General features: G+C 39.0%; 1 protein-coding gene across 1 annotated transcript; it reads right to left on the bottom strand.

Moving 5' to 3' along the window:
• Positions 1-161: 161 nt before the first annotated feature.
• On the bottom strand, positions 162-19,742 carry pld2 (phospholipase D2). Its single transcript, XM_082549340.1, has 25 exons — positions 19,560-19,742; positions 16,248-16,408; positions 16,033-16,160; positions 15,192-15,206; positions 14,336-14,478; positions 14,097-14,190; positions 13,926-13,991; positions 13,012-13,070; positions 12,671-12,916; positions 12,423-12,566; positions 12,254-12,337; positions 12,021-12,099; positions 11,782-11,892; positions 11,488-11,664; positions 11,245-11,401; positions 11,001-11,119; positions 10,463-10,576; positions 7,408-7,512; positions 6,970-7,058; positions 5,961-6,074; positions 5,400-5,446; positions 5,085-5,219; positions 3,267-3,420; positions 2,922-3,039; positions 162-2,807 (listed from the first exon to the last, which is right to left on the bottom strand). Exons 2-25 carry the CDS (start codon positions 16,378-16,380, stop codon positions 2,583-2,585), a joined length of 2,856 nt encoding a protein of 951 aa, XP_082405466.1. The 5' UTR covers positions 16,381-16,408; positions 19,560-19,742; the 3' UTR covers positions 162-2,582.
• Positions 19,743-20,352: the final 610 nt, after the last annotated feature.

Below are 20,352 nucleotides of genomic sequence, written 5' to 3' on the forward strand. Positions count from 1 at the left end.
TCCAGCTAACAAAGGATATTGCTTCCATGGTGACAAAAGTAGTTTAGATATAAACAATTAACATTTCCCCTTTTCTGTTTCTCTTGCCATGTGATAGACACGTCTAGACAGTCATTTTAGTTGTGTTAAGATTTTATACAGAATAGAAATGCATGCTGATACACATTTGAAAGTTTTATTTTTTAAATATATTAAATCCAGTTTGAATGCAGTCTTCTCTTTTTAAAAAGAAAGCACTAATGTTTACAAAAGTAATACAAGAGAAGGCTGAAAAAAGTAAATTTTTCAAACAGAGTAGATATTCGGATATAAAAAACAAGTTCATGTTAAAAAAAACAGAATAAAATACAAGTTGCTCATAATTGCACTAACAAGACTAAGAATATTGGTCATCGCTCTCTACCCCTGAGTGTTAGTAACCCTATACATTAGTAATTATAAGGTAATGACATTGATCTACAGAGACAAGGTTTCACACAGTGACTCTCAGGAATGAATACAAACACATTTCAATGAGTAAGAAATTCATAAAAGTGGTTTGGGAATGCTGATTATTGGTCTATTAAAAATAAAATTCATGAGAGAAACCGTATAAGGTCACTTTTCGGTATATTACAGGCATTTCTGCAGAACTTAAAAGGAACACCAGTTAAGACAACCACTTTGGGCTGCAAGAAAGAGGGTAGAAAATATATATATGGAAGGGCTTATAGTGTCTTTTAATATCTTACATAGGTAAGCATCCATATTTCTAAACACAGATGCTTTAACTGAACAACAATCCTGTGAGACACTTCATGTAGACTTGGTCGCATGGGGCACCTGTCCCATTCACAGACAGCTTTGCAATGGAACCGCCAAGGTAATGTTTTTCACTCATAGGTGTGTGTCAGAAGCTCATACAACAGTCTGGATTATTCACTTAACTGTGATTTACTGTCATTGCATTGTTCTGGGTCATCTTTTATCTGGTCTCTTTAAAAGAAACATGTGCAAAGGCTCAACCCCCTTCCAGAACACACACACACACACACACACACAGTAGTCATAACACTAGCACAAGGCTAGGAATATAAAACAGAGTCCCATTTACAAGTTTTACAGACTGGCCTTTATCCTCTTCTGCTGTTTGTTGCTGTAAAAAACTTGTGATGAAAGTGCATGTAATAAAACCTGGCCTAGTGCTTCAGATATTGAAAAATGAGTTACAGTTTTGCCCGAATGCACAATCTACAGTTGCAGAAAAATGTACATTCCCCCTCGCTTTGATTTTCCATCAACCCTTAGAATCCAATTCCTGTTTTTCTAAGGCACATACTGTACCTTACCCGCTGTATTATTACATGATATCTCAGTCAATGCAATGACACAAAAGAGGTAAAGGTTTCCTGTCTATTTTCACCAGCAATGCTACAAATGTATCCAGTAGAAGACATTTAAAGACTTCCCAACAGCAGTCACGGCTTGGTCACAGCTCAAGGGAATGACATTTCAAAAAAACAGCCCCGTGATGCCCCAAAATGGCAATCAGTGAGAACGTGAAAACGACATCACGTCACAACTCAAGTCAGCGTTATGGCTAAAAATAGTGGACCTAAACAAACGGCTATGTCTGTGAGCAAATGTAACATACGGTACACATGAAAGATGCTGGACCCAACATAAAAATAGCTGCGATATTCAGTGGTCTCAAGTGGGCAGTGGAATGTTCTGTTCGACAGTATGGTGGGAAAAATTCACTAAGGTGTCATGGAGACTTAAAAAAATGCAACAATTAGCAGGAAATCAACCTAACACCCTTTAATTATCTTGTTCTGCTTTTCTTTCCGCTCTCACAGTTTCCCCACCTGATCATATATCCAGAAATGGTCAGCAGCCCTAGCAGAATATTAGCTTCCTTTTTCCCAGTGCACCATCCTGATTTAGTAAGTTGTACCTCTTATCAGCACTCTCCCTATTCTGCCCTATCCAGTCTTTATTTCAGCTACAATCCAGTCATCTCTTTATATCCGTCACCATAACAACCACAAATGTTCTGACAGATTTTCTGGCACTGCAGTGAGAGGTGAAGCCTCAGAGGGAGAGAGTGAGAGAAAAGAGACAGAGAGAGAGAGTCACCCACCCACCCAAAAATCGTGCACCAATAAATGTACACTATGTTCCCAGATCATGTGAGATGCTTGATTTCTAATACAACCTTGCAATCCTCTCCTGACTCATACATTCATTTATCTGTGCTCTGCACCGCCGCCAGACATGCAGATCAGATCACACTGAAGCTATTATAAAGCAGACATCACAAACAAATTGGTCAGCACAACCTAATATAGACAGGACATTGTAAAATTTGCATGTCAGTAGCTAACATCAGTCACATTAGCCCATTGTCAATCAAAAAGACAAAGTAATCATAAGTGGATCATTAATAAATTTGATAAGGGTAACACCTCTCTCCGCCTCTCACCATTCAAGTGCTGGTGCTGTAACTCCTTCTGTTTACTGTGCTGACAACAGGAAAGATGGTTGCAGTACAGCAGCAGTTGCATTGTCATGTAGTGGTCTGAACATGGCTGAGCTGCTGCTTATGTCCACAGCCCTACAGGAGCCATGCCTTCTTTAGTGTTCCGTGGAGGCAGCAAGTTTTCCTTACACAGGAACTTTAAGGGGAAATGGACCAGCACTCCTCGGATGGCCTTTAGTTCCTCTTTGGCCTGCTCGGGGTCTGTGTCACAGAGGCGAGCCACATTTAAATAGTCCCTCAGGGCTTGCATGCTATGGACACTGTTGCAGGGCAGGCACTTGAACACCTGTGATACAGTAGGGCCACAGAGCCAAGAAGAACAAAGAGCGGTGAGAGAAGTGAAAATACATATTGATACAATTAGATATATATATAAAAAGGTTTTTGGGTCAATTCACACCTTGTCATAAATGTTAACATTCGTTTTAGCAGTGTCATTCCAAACCAAGAAGAAGAACTCATCACTGATTGGATCGTCAATATTTATACTGGGGTCTGAAGCAGCTCCAACAAGAACCCTGGTATAGCAAAGAAAAGGCCAAAAATATTCAAATAACAGAAAAAAATATGGTTAAGTAATGACAAAACTGCACAGGTTTCCCATGCAGGATCAAATATTTTTGCTTGTCTGTGTGTAAAAAGAAGCCCATATACTTAGAGGTCTCACTCTCACATTTGTATCTTGTAGCAAAACTACATTAGACTATAAGTTGCTAATAAGTCATCAAGAGGCTTTTGCCCTGACCTGAAGCACTCTTTGCGTAGAGCAAGTGTCAGTGGTCCTGCCTGGTATTCCTCCCCTCCCATGATGGATGGGACCCTCTCTTCATCTTCCACAAATACTGCCAACTCACTGTCTCGGGAGCCCAGCATGCTACGGTCATTAATGTTGGCTGATCCTGGAGCAAAAACGGACAGTACAAGCATTTACAGTGTGTCCATTCAGAAGCATGATTCATGTAAAAAAATAAATTAATTAATTAATAATAATAATAAAAAAAAAAATATATATATATATATATATATATATATGTTTTAGCCTTATTTAAAATGAGTGCTGCTTTTTTTTTCTCTAGTTCTGCTTTATCTAATAGGTCCATGGACTGTTTAGAACATTTTGTTTATCTTTCTTCATGTATTAAGTGCAAAAGAAAAAAATACATAGAACCTATAGCCGACAACCTATAAGGTGTACAGAATATAGTGAGAAATCTCCAATGCATTCACGTCTATTTACTCTGGAGGAGGCTGTAAAATTTTGGAAATGGAGTTCAATATGTCAGCATGAGTCTCTAAAGCTCAAATCTGTCTAATGACAGAGATTCGGAGGTGATTTGTTGACAACATCCTGATTTTTTTTTTTTAAATTTTTTGCCGCTGTTAGCCTCTGTTAGTGAAACTTTCTTTGAAGTGGTTCTAACATTTTTGACCTCGGATATTTTCATACAGTGTGAAAATGTATTCAGACTCTTTATCAGAGTGATCTTTAGGACACTCTAGTCTAACATTAGCTAGCACAATGTTAGCATAACCAGCTGTTGTTGCCATTTAGTTGGCTAATTATCAGCTCTCCAGATATTGGAGGATCACATGTCTGATCTGCTGACAGTAAGTAACTGCAGCAGTATCGACATTAAATACGATTGTTTAAGCGTGTTTTTTTGTTAGAGCACTGACTTCAGTTCAGGAGATAAAACAAACGCATGACCCTTCATACCTTCTTGAGTCTAAAGGTGCAGACATAAATTACATTTGTCTCCACACCTATGAGTTCACTTCTCCTCCACCTTTGGCGTACTGTGTATGTAGCTGTCTCTACCCACATACATAAAACATGATTAAGCGGGACGGTGATGTTCATCTGAATCACTGTATTCAAGAGGGTGGGGTAACATGGTTAACTTCCATCGATTAGTGCCCGCTTCTATGTATTTTTAATGGATTACGTTTATGAGAATGCATCAGTTTGTTGGAAAACGTACTTACACACTAATCAATATTTATAAGTATGTTGTTGAGTATAATATTCTGTTTTTCTGTTCAACAAACTCAAAAAACAACTTCACTGTACCTTTAAGAATTCAGATAAATCTTTTTAAAAGGTAATACAAAGCTAACTGTCATCAATAGCTAGTGGGTTCCAGAGCACGTTTAAGCAAATGCAATCCCTCTGTTCCTCCCACAAAGACTTGCATGTGAATCTGCATATTCATATGGAGTAAGCCTAAAATCTTAAAGAGTGTAAGGCTAAACAATGAAAGAAAGAAAGAAAAAAGAATTCAAAAGTCATTGCACTCATCCATTTTTTAAGTCGTCCTATTTTTTTTATCTTTTTATATATAAATGACTGTATTCGTTCATATCCGTATTCTACAGTTATAGGTGCTACTAAACTACATATAAAATGTATCGATTCAGTTTTATTGTTACACTGAAAGCCAAAAACACATTAAAAAAAATCATATCAGCTGCAGGCAGCATTATGTCATCATCATTTTGTCATGAACCTCTGTGATGACTCAAGGTCAGAATTATAATCCTTGAATGCCCAGCGGTGACTCACCAATGATATAGCAGCGGTCATCAGCAATGAGGGTCTTGCTGTGAACATAGATGAGCTCTGTGACAGGTGACTCGGAGAGCTGGGCATGCGTCCTCAATCCGCACAGTGTGATGTACTCTGTCCACTGATCCTTCACTGCAGGCCAGAGCAGAATCACATTATTTACATGAGATGATGTGAAGTGAAGACCAGTAGAGTCAATTTAAAGGAACAACTCAAGGGGAAGGAAAGATGCATGTTAGCCAGGCAGCAAAGGCTGATGTCAGGCTGATTTCCGAGGTCTAACAAAGCAGGTAAGTGACAAAAAAAACTTACATTCGCTTAGTCTTGACAGGATGGAGAACTCCCCTCGGCACATGGTCCTAGGATGACAGAATAAAACCTTACATTAAGAAAGCCAGCCAGCATAAGGGGAAATAATTTAGGAATCTCACAAAAAAAAACCCAAAAATATCTAGCGCATATACAGAGAGTACACTTCTGGGCATAACATCAAAGGCAGATTTGGAAATGTGATGGATGATAGTGAAACCATAACATGGCCATGCTGCATTCTGGCAATGACAACATGCTGACAAAGCTGATTAAGCAACATCACTCAATGTAATATGTAATATGACTCGATATGCTCTATTCCAGTTGGACCAGTTGATTGATAGAAACCTTACATGCATGGTAGCTACCCCAACTTCCATTACCAGTTTTATTGACATGTCTTATGCATTTTCTATCAGTGACATTTCTGCTCAATCAGAAATATGTCTTTAAACCAGACGAAGCTGAGAAGTCTTGTTTTTACTGTGGCTTTCATAAGTTGTAGTGCTTGCTGATGTGTGGGCTGAGTGCAGAGTGCTAATGGGCGGAAAAGGCTCTCACCTGTAAGTGAAGTGCAGAATAGCTTGAATGGCATTTCCACCTCCTGTACTGATGTCTCCTTCAAATCCAGGAAGCAGAGGCACCACCACATACACCCTGTACTTCTTCTTTTCTCTGAAAAAACACAACATCAACACTGTACATTGTACTCTGCAGATAAAAGATGAGGTCTAATGTATATTTCTATTTGGTTTTGTTATTTCTTTGAACTAAACATTTTGTTTCAAATGTGTACCCCCAGTTTACCAGCTCAGTGATATTTGCATTTGTTCTTACAGGTCTTGTCTTAACTTCTTTCACAAACTGCTGTTTTAAAGCCACAGCTTTTCTAAACATTTCAATGCAACATGGAAAAAAAACACAAGATAAATCTGATGGCATGCAAGGACCTGAGCGAGTTTCTGCTGAATTACAAAGTATGGAGCTAAATCATGGTCAAAAGTTTTACTCATTTCAAAAAGGTGATTTGAAGTTGAAATTCTTTTTGATATAAAAATAATTTGAATAAATAATTTGTTTTCATGGAAATGACTTTTTTTTTTAGTTTCATTTTTTTCAGCTTCAAATTTTATTTTCTGTTACAAATTAATTTGTTTTTTCAGTTTCGGGCCTTTTTCCCCGCTTTTTTTCATTTGTCAAACTTTTGACCCTGATTTTGTGTTGTGGGCATGTGTCAAGTGGGCGAGGCATGGGCAGGGCATACACTAATGATTGACAGCCGCTGTCACACATCGTCACAAGTTAAAAATGAGCATCTTAGCTGAAGATGGCCACTGCTCCTTCATGGGATGCTGCTGGCCAACAAGTAAGAAACACTTGTAACTGTTGTATGTGTGTCTGAGCTGATAGAATTCAGCTACTTCTGCTTCTTAAATTGCCCAGGGACTGCAGATGGAAATTAGCTAGTAGCTAAATCTGGTACAAAACATATTTAATGAATGCATTTTGTACACAGCCCTTCCGAAAGACAATAGACAAATATTAGAAAACCAACACACTCAAATCATACCTGTAGGCACGCAGAATTCGATTCACGATTGCATCACCAATGCCATTATGGACAGTCTTCTGGTCGGAACAGCTGATGAAGAACTGGTTCTAAGGGCAGAGGCAAGGCAGATGGTGGCTCAGTATGAGGTGAGGGCCAAAGCTAGCAGGTAGCTGGCAATGAAGGAAGTGGGCTTTGGATATACTCAGATTCAGGAAAAGTCATTACAGTAGGCATGCTGGTAAACAGATTTGTTTTTTCCAAATCAGAGCCTATTCTTGGGCAACATATTTGCGATTACGGTGACAATTTTGTCCCAATGGGAGCCCTGACTGTATCACTGCTGTCTAAACCATATTAAGGCACAGCGAGCCTTAATATGGTTTAGACAGGATGACACACTGCCTGCTTAAAGATGTACATTTATCTGTAAAGTGCTACAATGTTAATCTTAATTACCTCGATGTAGATGTAGTGTTCACTCTTGTTGATGGTGTCGATGTAGGCGTTATGGATTGAGCTCTCACAGGTTCCAGTTGACCAACGATCAGCAGAGCGCAGCACCTGAGAAAACCCCAAAAATTCAACTTAGCACTGGATATACTTATAAATCATGCATATATTTTATCTCTTTTCAATGGTATCATTTTACTATTACTGTGGATATTCACCATTGCAATCACACTTACATATCATATTACCATGGACATGTAAATTCGCCCATTTCTATGAATTTTAATAGGATACTTAACAGAAGAAATGGAGCAGATGCACAAAAAGGGAGCGCACCTCTTAAAGTTTGAAGACAGATTGTGTAATCTGAGGCAATGAGCCTGAAACCTGAATAAAGCAGCTACAGAACCTGATAGGAAAGCTACAACATAATGGGGAGCAAGGGTTATGGTTACAGGCCACCATCCACAATAGAAGTATCTGTTACTGGACACTCACTGATTGAGCGGTTTTAACTGCAGCATGTAACACTGGCTAAAAATACTGATTAAATACAGTTCTAACATATTGTCATCTTGTTTTTGAATTATTCTAACAAAACAAGCATCTTCACAAAGTTGCTAACGCACCATCTTTAGCAATATATTATTATTTTATTATTCTGTTAAGGGGATATCTGCTAGTTGTGCTGCTTATGCTGGTGTCTCTCTGGACCATAGATCCTATGAAGCCTGTTGCAAATGAGATACTGCCACTTGTAATCCCACTCTGTCCTTGGCATTGCATTTGTTTTCTCTGGCTTTACTAAACAGGATAAATATGTTGGAAGTAGTTTTGTTCTACAGGCTTTACTTTTGTTCCACCATCTGCCATAGCACAAAAAAAAAAAAAAACCCAGCAAATACTGAATAGCTGCATTTCCAACACTAGAACAGTGTCTCTTTGTTGTAGCACAGAAATACCCATCTGATTTCCTCTGTAAGATCTGACCTGGCAGCACAAAAGAATAAATTCATGTAAAAGTCAGTAGAGGTCTTTCATTCTTGGCTTGTTTACAGCAATTAAGGTCTTAAATAATTATTCAATAAGAATACAGTATACCGTACATATGACCAACAGCAACGTTTCATTAATGTGCACTCTACATGTTTTCAATTCTTCTTGCCGTCTTAACAGTGATGTTGAAAGCTCTCTTTACACCATGTCATTATAGCTTGGAGCTGTGTGACACAAAAAGTCTTTCATATGAGCACTGGCAGCTAGAGGCAAAGTCTTTGTGTTTTCCCGTATCCAAGGTTGACCTTCTGTGTAGGAGAACCCAGTTTCTATCAAGCTCTAGTGTGAAGCCTACAGTCCTGTGCAAATGAAAGTACAGACTCTTTTAGTTCTAAGGTTTTACATATCAGACAGAATAAAAAAAATTATCTGGTTCAAGCTAGCCTGCCCAAATAATCACCGCACCACCACCATGCATGACAGTGAGGTGTGACAGTATGAGGTGTGTGGTCTGATCTGCCGTGTCTGGTTTATGCTAAATCTGTAGAGTCTGCACACTCGGACACTGGAGGGAATTTGCTGGGACATCCACTCCTGGGAAGATTGGGGGCTATCTTTAATATTTTCCACTTGTGAATAATCTTTGTCACTGTACAAACATGGACTTCAGATTGTAAGGAAATGACCTTAAAAACCTTCCCAGATTGATAGGCAGGCAGCAACAACTTGCTTCTCTACTGGAGGTGCTCACACTTACTGATGATTAGTTAATGAAGTGCACTTGATTAGCAGCACCTGGCTGCTACTTACCCTCGTAATTCCTATGGAAGCAGTAAGATTGTACTAAGTTTTTCACACACTGCTTTTCATTTTGGCTTCATTTTTGTTCACTAAATAATGACAGGGTAATAAGTCATGTTTTGAAGTTCATCTGAGATTGCATTTAAATAACTGTGCAATGATGAGGTTTCTCTTGTTACATAAAACATTAGAAATGAAAGGGGTTACACTTTCTTTTGCACATGACTGAACTGCTGAAACAGAACTGTGGAAAGTTTTACAACCAGCTACAGTTCTGCAGCAAATATGTAAGCAGTGATGAATAAAACTATTATATAATAATATAATAATAAATACTTATATAATGTATCTAGCATGCTAATGTCACATCATATGCACGAAGGCTCACATCTTAACCTGTCAGTGTTTTGACGACAATGTATGAAAGGGCTAAAAAGGTGCTCTTTGGACTGCAGGAAAGATCTGAAAAACCTATGTAAACATAAGCAGAGTCATTAAAGAAGGATTTTAACACTGCCCGTGTAAACAACACATTCCTCTCAAATGGAAAAGTCTAGGCTTTATTAAGTGATTATAATCAATTAAATTTGGATTACAACAAAGTTAAAGGACCACAACAACCAAAGTGGTTCCAGTATGTTTTCCTGCGTGCTATCCTTGGCAATAGATGAGAATATGCTGGGCACTAATGATTGATTGATTTGTTCATGCTTTTGGAAACTATACTCAGCAGCTGTGGGAGGCACAGTGAAAGAGTTAGAGCCACTAACCTGTTTAAGATTACTTGCTCCTTGTATAATTGACAGCATATAAAGAAAATGGTCATGTTGACCAAAATGATATGTTGTTTTACTTTAAAGCCCACAAAATTCACAATTTAATTTGCATAATATGAATTTGCACATCTGTGCTGTTGTCAGCAACCTGGAACACACAACAAGCAAACAGCTCCAGATACAGAGTCCACCAGCATGTTGCTGTTGTTGTGGCTCTGCAAATTACCAGCTGGCTAACGCATCACATTAGCGTTACTACTGGTGATTTAAGCAAATTGGAAAAAAATATAGTTCTCAGAGGGCCATGGAAGTGGGTAGTTACCCACAGGGAATTCCTGGAACTGTTTAATCTTAAAGCACCTAAAACATACCCTGACCACAGTAGCACATATGTGGGCCTATCTGTGAGCAAAAAGACTAGAACTTTAAAAATTTTATATTTACACAGATGTTGACGTCATCTTGAGTCTGTGTGTGAATATACATACCTGCACTTTGGCTTTCTTGGACCCAGGCACAGTGAATGGCAGAGAGTCAGCAGTGGAATGAGACTTGGGGAGTAGGTAAGGGTAGAAGTCGTCTTTGTACTTGATTTTGAAGATCTGAAGAGGACAGAAAAAATGAATCAATTTCAGTTTTGTCACTTTCCTGTTACTCATGTTTCCAAAGCATTGCTTAAAGGTTTTTAAGCAATACTTCTAATGGAAACATGAGGGTTGGGGATGTTTTTGTTTTTTTTAGGACTTATGTATGAGTCATATTACCACACAGGATACAAGGTCCAAGTCAGTAATACAGGAGTCTGATTATTTTAAGCTCTGTTTTAGTAAAGATCACCTATTTTCAATCCAATGTTTCAGTTTCACAACTTTGGATATTTATAGTATAAATGTTAAACCAACCTGTAGCTTGTACACCTATAGACTCATTTGTAAAGCAAAAGTGATGTTTACAATATACATATAGATATTTAAAGATCAATGTTAAAACTATTGCTGTTTAACACAGCTTTCTTTTGTGTCTGACCTTGGTAAAATTCCAGCGCTGGATGAAGTGGCGGGCTACATCCCTGGCAGCTTTGCCATGAAAAGCTGCAGACAGGTCACGCCACGGCATGCGAGGAACTGTAGTACGATCAATGTTATCTGACAAGATAAAAGAGGGGGGAAAGGAAGCAAAAAAAACCCAAAACAAGTCTTTCATCTCTCTGTTCAGGCATTGTCAGTGTATGTGTGTGCATGAGCTGCTGAAAGAAATTTAGATAGAGTACCTTCAAATGGTCTATCCAGCTGGACCCAGTCTCTCTTGATAAAGTTATTGTAATCTTTGCCAAGCCACAGTTTAGTGTTACCAGTCAAATCATGTGGGTCCTGCTCTCCTTGCTTATCTGGCTCAGATGTTTTAGAGCCACCAGCCATACCATTGCCCTGGATAACAGAGTCATCCATTACAGTCTGTACGGTTCACAGTACATTCTTACATCTACATCGTTCCTCGTTTCGCCTTCAGTTACCCCGTCGGTCGTCTCTGTCAAACCAAGGTCAGTTAGGTGATGCTGGCTGTCATCCCATCTCCCAAAAGCCAGGTCAAGCCCCCCTACAAAGGCTACTGTTTGGTCAATGGCCACCATCTTCTCATGGTGAGCCCACAGAAACACCACAGAAGACACGTGGTCAGGATGCCGCATCACCTGACGGATCAGTGGGTAAAACTGGTGTTAAAATGTGCATTCAGGGCTCTTTTGACAGTTATTTGTGTCCCTCCTCTCCTACTACTCTACAAGACATTGTGCAGAGAAGTGAAAGACCTTGATGTTTGGGTGCATATTCATTAGAGTCCTCTTGCTGTGCTCACTATGGATGCCAAGTGCCATCTCCACCTCTTTGTACAGCAGTACACACACTTTGACTCCCATTTCCTGCAGAAACAGGTTCATTTAAAGTAATGTTATTTTAAAAAAAAAAACTCTACAAATTATATACATTTTGAAAAAGAAGAAAAAAAAAAACAAGATGGCAACAAAAACAAGACAGAGAGACTCCCTACTGCTTTGCGTTTGAGGATCTCATCGAGCCGCCAGTAGTAGTTAGTTGCTGGTCTCTTTAGGAAGACTTCAGGACTGAGCCTGTGAAAAAAGCCCAAAAAAAAAACAAAAAAAAAAAAAAAAAAAAAAACGCGCACACACACACAGAATACGTTTCCAGGTTTAACTAAAATATTGAAAAATTATAGTTACATAAAGATTTTGATCAGCAAATCCAGACATTTTTGACACCTACCACCAATCTGTGATGAAAATCTCCTCCTTGGCTTGTTCGAGAGCATCAGCCAGGTCAGCGAAGTAACCACTTCCATTCACATACCTTCAAATAATGAAAGGTAAATTGAGGACAAATCCTAAAAGATTATTGGAATTATTACAAATATGAGCCAGACTACATAACTGACCATTTAGTGAGCGTGTTCTCCCGCGGTGGAGCGAATCCTTCGAAGCGTTGCGTTTTGAGAAAGTCACATGTTTCTGCCAGATGCTTGATTTCAGAATTCCACCATTGACTTTGCCTATAGCCGTTGCACTTGATAATCAAATTCCTGATTAAAAGGATTAAAAGCACAAAGGCAATACGTGCATCACAAACACAGCAAAAACACGCAAAACTCAGTACATATAATACACAAAGACAAAGCTGACCTACCGATTAAAGTTCTCAAAGCACACTCCATATTTGGTGCCTGTGTCAGCACGACCCACTTTTGTTTTGAACTCTGGATCAAACAGCAGCACAAAGTCGATGCTGCCACTATCTCGTTTCATGTACAACAGGAAAGAGTCTTTCACCACCAGCCAGCGGCGTGACCAGCGGAAGCAGATCTGATGATGGCCTATACAGTTCAGGCCTAGGATTCGGTGACCCCCTGACCTCTTCAAGATATATCCCTCCCTGAGTCAAGATCAGACATATTATGCAATGAACACCTGCCATACCCTTATTCACTCCCAACCCACTAAAATACATGAGCTCAGTGTTTTGCTTACAAGCCCTTGGGTCCAAGATCAGAGACAAAGGAGAGGGGACTGATGGAGAGGAACTCCAGCTGCAAAACAAAATATAACTCAAAATGCAGTCATTTTACTTGAGATTTACTTTGTATGTCGAGATGGTACAATGAAAAGTCTTGAGCCACTTCCCTTTTCTTTGTATTTTGCTAGAAACATTAGAAATAGGTGCAACAATTTATTTAAAAATGTCCAAACATACATGGGAGTACAGTATAAAAATCAAGAAAATCAGGTACTGTACAATTCTAACAAGCTTCAAAGTCAATATTTGGTCATATTTTGTCCAACTCATGACTGAGAGTGTTCCACTGTGGGTTTTTCTATCCACGTATCCTTTGCTGCATTGGCATAAACCTGTTGCCAATTAGAGGCTTTCTAGATGGGTATTGTATGGTGAATCAAAATGTGAAAGAATTTTTCTGTGTTCGTGCCAAGTTTTAGACTAATAGCTTTGTGGGAATCATTTTGTTGTTGCAAAAACATCATTTCATTCTTGTAAGACTATGTTATCTTTTGCATTTTTGGTAGATTCATTTTATGAAAGTGGGTTAAATTATGTGTTTTTATGACAGGCTGCCTGACACAATTTAAAACCGATTCTTTGTTAAGTTGTCTGTTAAGTGTAGACAACACTGGTTCATTCCTTGGGTTAGGTGCATCTTTTGTACTTGAATGATGTACTTGAATGATGAATAGGTATGCGTTAAGTGTCTTAACAAACAAAAAGACATTTCTCTAAAAATAGTCAGGTACTAGGACTGAAAATGTATGAAAAATCAGCCATTTTTAAAGAATATCTTGAAAAGGTCTGGGTCCTTGGAAGCAAAATATACAGAGGGCTGATTTAAAACTTTTGCAATGTAGTGTATATATTATTCACCCATGCTTACCATGCTGCTATCATTTTTACAGAATGTGTTCTCCAGTAGACAATTCAGGTACTCCTCAAGGTATTTCTGCATTAGAAGAGCACATATTTACAATTTACTTACCAGCTGCTACTTGTAAAATTATGTGATGCTTCAAAATATGTTCAGTGTGTGGAAGACTGATTTATATACCACTTTGCTGGAGGTTCTTCTGGCCCACTCAGTCCCATGTAGGCTGGGCATTTCCTCCGACATATTTCTCAGCTGCTGCCTCTCCTTTGCAAATCTTTGAGGAAAATTTGAATATTCAAAAACATTCTGCGCTTGAGAGAACTGCCATAAAAAAAGCTCAAAACAAACAATTACTCAGATTTCAACTGCATTAAGAGAGAAAGGACAAGTTGCACAGTTAAATCGATCAGCACACCAACCTTCCAATAGGCAGTAAATGAAGCATCATCTTGTGCTTGTAAAGGTCGCGATGCACCTCCTGAAAGTTCTTGTACTTCCTCTTTATAGTCCAGTGGAACTGGCCATGTGTTAGATGCAATGTATACAGGGTCCCAATACTAACCTGGAGGGACATCATTGATATCATACAAAAACACAAGTGTGGTGGTGAAAAAGGGGAACCACCAAATGGCAAAAATTTGAGTGATTTGAATGGAATAGAATTTTTCTTATTAGCTCTTGTTTTCATAGCAACTGGACTGTGTTTTGCCAGCCACAGCTTTAACGTAGTTCCCAGTAAGAAAGAAAGCCACAATTTGAATAGACAGATGAATTTATATCTAAATCACTTACTTGGAAGATAAGAGTTAAGACACCCAAAGTCCTTTTTTAATTGCCATTTTGTAAGTGCTGCAGATCAAAGATGAACCAGGAAGTAGCGTAAATGTTTTTTTTGTTTCATATCCTCCTGAGAACCTATGTCCTCATATGGAGAAATTACATTTAGGCTTTTACGCACGTTCTACTTCATTCTTCTCAATAAAGTGTTTTACACTTTGTAAAAATAAAAAAGAATGACCCCAAAAAGTTGATTCTGTTCATCTGGACAGTGAAGAAGTCACTTTCTCCCACTGAAAATACTTTACTGTGTTGTAAAATAAACCCACTGTTTCCACATGCAGACAGTTTTTATAATCAGCTAATCCCAAATAGCTAAGATTAAAAATGCATTAAAAAAAAAGTTTGGGTTTCCGGAGGATATAAGCAAATCAGGCAAGACATTTAGCATGTGGATTGGATTAAAACACGTAGAAACAAGTTTCTAATTCTACTTACATTCACCGTTCTGGACTGTGGGAGAAAGAAAATCAGAGAATGTGGATACCAGAATATGGAAAGTATATGCAAACTGACTGAGCCATCCAACTAAAACTCAGGAGTTAACTTACAAATAAAGTGACATGAAGATCAGTACTTGTTAAGATACCCATGAACTTCTGCTTTTTAATATAAATGACTATGTAGAAATAAATGTGACTGACTGTTTCATGGTCATATGGTTGGTTTCAGATCACTTAAATATTATCTTTAGGACTCATTCAACAACAGTCATAATAAAATTCACCACAAATGAAATTCTGCTGTTAATCATTTTGAATGCGAAAGAAATTTGATTTAAATGACTTTGAACGTGGCATGGTTGTAGTCTCTGGTGCCTTGCATCCATGGTTCAGGCTGCTGGTGGTAGTGGTGTAATGGAATGGGGGGGTATTTTCTTGTCACACTTTGAGCCCCGTACTACCAAGTGAGCATCATTTAAGCACCACTGAGCATTGCTGCTGGCCATGTTGATCCCTTTATGGCCAAAGTGACAGCACACTGTAAAACCCTGAAACAGCCTGCTCAGTAGCAATAAAGTTTTCTTTTGTAATTTTATCGCTCCTTTCGCTTCACTATGACTTAACGTCATGGCAAAGTAGTCAAATTTATCCCTGGCATGTCCTGAGTCAAAATCGAAAATGGGATTGTCTGTTGTTACACAGTTGTAAAGAGTTACTTATTAAGCATAAGTGTGTGTGTTTTCACTTTGGGCCCATCAAGAGCTTTCTATAAAGATTCATTAGTATCCCAAAAAGAAAAAAATGTAAAGGGTATTTTTGTAAGTTTATGGAGGTACCCTTGAGCGTGTAGTGTGCTTCTCTGTGTTGTCCAGTCTGCATTTAACAGGAACATCAGGGATGAAATAAGGTATACCCTTATCTTCTATTTCGGAAAGACGATGCACCACGATGAAAGGACGTCCTTCTGCGATTTGAAAAATTGAAGCAATCAAGAAAAATGGTTTTCTGGGAGCTTCTATCTTAAACTAAATTCATTTTCGTCGTTTCTCACCACTGCGCGACATGAGGCCATCTAGCTCGTCTTTAGTCAAATCGTGGCAGTCGTGTGAGAAGCGTCGTCTATTAAGGCTTTGGGCAGCTGCGCTCTCTGCCAACGGCTCGATCACGTCCTCTGGACTGGCCATAGCTCTGTTGCACAAATGATCAAATGCCCTGGTGAGAAGACAAAAGAAAACAGTCCAGAGATCAAAGACATGTGAAACTGTGGCCTTTCTCGTGATATAGATCATAGCAAAATCGGATTTTAAAGCAAGAGTATCTGACTTCAGATTTTCTGTAGGAAAAGTAGTAATAAAGGCAATAATACAGACCTGTAACCACAAACATGTCAGCTTTAAAACAGACAGAGAGATGCAGTTTAAGTGTTTGATGCTTAGCAAAATCCGTCAGTGTGATCATGACCTTGAAGTGAATCTAATGCTCAATAATGATGACATATCATGATTGCTCAACAGGGGGAATTCAAGGACAACCACCATTATCACTTCTGTAAAAACAGACTGCTTTAGATATCACTTGCATGAAAATAGAAAGTAAACTGGAAATGTTTGTCAGCAGCGACCTGCTAGGCAAGTCGTTTATGTCAAAACATATGAGAAGTTTAGGACAAGGTTACTGGTGAAAAAAAGGGTGTGTGAAACCCTTTGTGTTGCATGTTGGTAAATGTAGAATAGCTGAATGTTTCCTGGAAAACGAGGCTTAAGAAAAAAGAGGGAGGGAGCCTGTCTCTGTTAAGGAGAGAGAGTTTGAAACAAGGGTAAGAAAGAAAGAAGCATGATCTGCGTCTGCATTCTTTTTATCAGAAACGTGACTTTCCACTTCCACTACAAGCTACACAGGATCATGTGTAGCAAAAACAGGTTCAGGAAGAATAATAATTGAAGATCCCGTCACAATTACTGTGTCGGGCGTAAACTAGCATCTACTAATAAGGAGACTAAGAGTGAAAACAAAAGGAAATGTGACAGATGAGCTTAATAATCAGCACTTTGTGGCCAAGATTTCTTTCCACTTTTTGCTCATGTAATGAATCAAAAGCACTGCTGTTGAAGAGATCTGCACATTTGCACAGTGTATTCATCCCAAATGTGTCATCTGTACAGCCATGTTTTTTTAAATATAGATCACCACTGTGTATATGTTGTATTCGTATAAGCTTTTTTGTCTTGACAACAATCTGGTTTAGAATTTAATCCCATTAGGACGGATCTTCCCCACCTTTGCTTCCCAAGAAATCACAAGTGACATTTTAATTGCTGTGGAAAAAAATCTCCACACTAAGGCCATACTCAATTTCGGCTATTTCAATTTATACTTTTGACTTTTTTTGGTTATTTCCACTTATGGAGCTGGATCTTTTTAAGACACTCACATGTGAGATCTTTGGTGTTTCCACACACTTTTAGGTGTTATACTTTTGTATGAAAGACTTGCTCACACTTGTCCCTAAGCAAGCAAGACGCACAATACAGAGGTAAACATGATAAAAACTAAACCAAAACAGATATTTCTCATTAAGTACCAAACCCAACTAGCTGCTGTTATCTGTTTACATTTTGAAGGACTAAAGTGTTAAGTGTTGACTTAACGTGATTTCCCTGCATTTTGCATGTCTGAGTCAAACTTTACCTACACTGTTTGCTCAGGTTACTTTCACGGTAAATACTACACTATACCCACACTGTGTTTTATAAAACATGAGACTAATCAAATTGGAATGCTGTGACTGGCTGAGAAGTAAGCTATTAGCAAGAGTCCAATGATCGCAATCCTTTAAACACACACGCTATGTGTCAAGAACAATGTGGCTTTGTTTGTGTGTATGTGTGGGGTGCAATGGATGACTTTTATCTCTCAGCAGTACCGACTCTGGAGCAATTACAAATACTATCAAACACACTGATAGCAGTGCTGTGTTGAATTCAAAACATATTTTGTGTTTGTTTGGATAATGAAAAGGCAGGAGGTGAGTTCAAATCCACCATCTAGTTGGAGCCTTTCTGTGTGGAGTTTGTATGTTCTCCATGGGTACTCCAGCTTCATCGCGCAGCCCAAAGGCATGCAGTCACTGCGGTTATGTGTGAATTTCTCTATGAATGGCTGTCTGTCTCTCTGTGTCGGCCCTGTGACAGACTGACTACCTGCACCCTGCCTTTTGCCCTGTGACAGCTGAAATAGGCTCCAGCTTCCAGAAATTGAATGGATAAGTGGAAGAAAATCTATGGATAAAGGGATAAATAAGGAGATTCCTGACTTTGCTGACTCCCAGTGGTTATCTCAAACAATGACACCTGGCAAGGGAAGGGAAATGTTAGGAGACGATCAGCAAAACAATCACACTTCACATAGCAGCTTAATTCCATGCAGTTTTCACTGATGGCCTCAACTAGATAAGGATGGCACACCCTGCAATGATGATGTACAATCTGACATCACAGCTGGGTGCGTGTACAGGTGCAGCAGTGTACCTCTGACAATCCTTCACCTGCAACCTTCCCCCTCCGTTTTTTAAGCTGTTTGCATACCCATCACATTTTCTTTTTCTTTTAAACATCATTCATCAGCTCTTCAGCCTGAACATCAGCTGACCTATTTAAAAAATGGTCTTCCCTTGATTAAGGGGAAGTTGTGCTTTGCATACGTGATTTTTAAAATGAATTTGTATGGGAAATCTACGGACCGACTCTAAAACGTGCAACCAAGTGACAGAAGACAATTGTTAGTCATCAACTTGATGACTGAAACAACAGCGCTGAGTCAACACTTGCTTACCATCAGCATTTTCCCCCAAAACTGTGCTGTGGCTAAGAATAGTCCGCCTGATCACGTTTTTAAAGCGTTAGGGCAAAAAGTCAGTGTTTAAAAAAACGTCTTAAAGAAAGACAAAGAGAGAAATAAAACAAACATCTGATGGAGTTTTCTTAAGCACACACCCTAATCTACACTAACGAAAATCACTTTTTAATTTTTTCGCCAAAGACAAAGCATCTATAAGCAGCAAAGTCTACTTAAGACTCCAGGCTGGAAAAGCTGAAGGCTAAGTTTTGGCGTCTCCACCCTTTCCCTGTTTCCCTACTACAGCCACAATCCACAAAGAGACTCGGTGTAGTTTTAAAAAAAAAAAACTTCCCATATAAAGACATCTGTTGGAAACAAAACATAGATTTAAGCGCGGCACTAATAGGATCGCCGTATTCCTTATCTCTACCTGCGAGTTTGCAGCTGGACAATCAGCACTCGTCAGTACTGCGACAACACAGCGGGTGGAAATAGAAGTCCGACATAGGCCTGAAAAAATACTTACTGTCAGCTAAGTTCGAGCCACGGATCGGCTCACGGCGGCTCCACACTCAGGGCGAAGAGCTTAAAGAGTCATTCAAAGTAACAAAAATGTTTCATTGTAGCCCAACCGGAGTATCAGAGAAGAGTTCATCAGTGTTAACCGTGGGTGATGCACGCTTTAGTCCCACCCACATTATTACTGGCTGTCCGATGGGACAGCGTGAGGGAAAAGATAACGTGGAAATGGTTTCTGCTGCTTTGCCACTGTTATTAGGTAAATCATACTATGTCCCTTTTTATTCTTATATGGAAAAGAGCCCGGTGATGTTCGGAATTTTGACACAAAACAAACAATGACTTCCTCCCCCTCCGGTACCTGCGGCTGTGTACATAGCAGGCGCATTCATGGACTTAGTTCACGTTACTGACGTGTGGACTGCCACAATTATCAAACACGAACACAAGTCCCGATTTCATACTTGTCAGGAAACATATATGCAGGAATTCAGATACACGAGAAGGGAGTAGGCGGCACGTATGCCATTTTCATGAGAATCACGTAAGGTATCAGGAGACTTCCGATTATATATATACATTTTATTTTATCCGACGAGATACCAAAATTTACATCTAAAACGCGTTTTTAGGACAAACCAACAATGTGTTTTGTACAGTTTTATTTAGAATAAAAAACTGTACAAACTTTAACGTTGAAGTGGGACACCGGAAGTACATGTTACGTGAGCATCAACTAAAATCAACCAGATTTAACTTTCATTCTAGTTTTATCTGTATTCCTATTTTCGAAGATAAAC

The sequence above is a fragment of the Aulonocara stuartgranti genome (assembly GCF_965226115.1).
Source record: "Aulonocara stuartgranti genome assembly, chromosome: 10".
In the NCBI taxonomy this organism is placed as follows: Eukaryota; Metazoa; Chordata; class Actinopteri; order Cichliformes; family Cichlidae; genus Aulonocara; species Aulonocara stuartgranti.